This window comes from Penaeus monodon, chromosome 19, assembly GCF_015228065.2.
Source record: "Penaeus monodon isolate SGIC_2016 chromosome 19, NSTDA_Pmon_1, whole genome shotgun sequence".
Classification (NCBI taxonomy): domain Eukaryota; kingdom Metazoa; phylum Arthropoda; class Malacostraca; order Decapoda; family Penaeidae; genus Penaeus; species Penaeus monodon.
This window is the reverse complement of record NC_051404.1, coordinates 39,068,220-39,068,973: the sequence shown is the minus strand read 5'-3', so window position 1 is coordinate 39,068,973 and position 754 is coordinate 39,068,220. Positions and strand designations below refer to the sequence as shown.

The 754-nt window shown below is 30.4% G+C and overlaps 1 protein-coding gene across 1 annotated transcript in view; it reads left to right on the top strand.

The window, feature by feature from the left end:
- LOC119585219 (galactosylceramide sulfotransferase-like) overlaps positions 1–754 on the top strand; it is a 6,198-nt gene that overhangs the window by 2,469 nt on the left and 2,975 nt on the right. Inside the window, exons 2-3 of the mRNA XM_037933872.1 lie at positions 423–473; positions 613–702. Coding sequence (XP_037789800.1) covers positions 469–473; positions 613–702 — 95 coding nt within the window. The 5' untranslated portion in view covers positions 423–468. The remainder of the gene's footprint in view (positions 1–422; positions 474–612; positions 703–754) is intronic.

Below are 754 nucleotides of genomic sequence, written 5' to 3'. Positions count from 1 at the left end.
TAAAACCAAAAATGGCCAATTCGGTGGTAGGACTTTGGCCTTTCTAGCCCCTAGCCCTAGCTTTGTGTGTACTGTAACTTTATTAGATTTTTTTCAGGGGTGTTGTGTTACCTTTTAAATTCGATGAAAAATGCAGATGACATAATAAAATATTCACTTATTTGAACATAAAAGAATTTGGATGAAAGGATCCGCAAAATATAACGCAGACTACATTTCTTGCATATTAATATTTTTATAGTAAACATGACCAAAATTAAGTTAAGTAAGTTTAAAGAATGAGATAAATTGTATATGAAGATTATTTTATCTATATATCTATTTTTGCATTTTAAAAAATCTTTTTTACCATCACTATTTCATTATCATAATTATCCTCATAAATATTGTCACTAATCAATTTCATTTCGGTCTACCAACAGTGTGCCTTCAAATTTGCCGGACATCGTGGCGTGAAACAAGTTTACCATGAGGTAAAATAGCATTGATATATTGTCTATTTGAGTTATATTATTGGACAGTTTAGCAGAATTATCGACCCCACCTATGTACATTGCATTATCTACGGTTGATAAAAATATTTATTATATATAATTTTTGTTGTTTTTGCAGGTCGCAAAAAACGACAATACTCACAATAATGATTTGCCTGATATTGATTACCATTCAGTTATTCAAAAATCAGCGAGAAAAGCAAATAAGGTTAGTTATTCGTCATATCAGAGAAAGATGTAATGGAGACAGCCAAACAGAC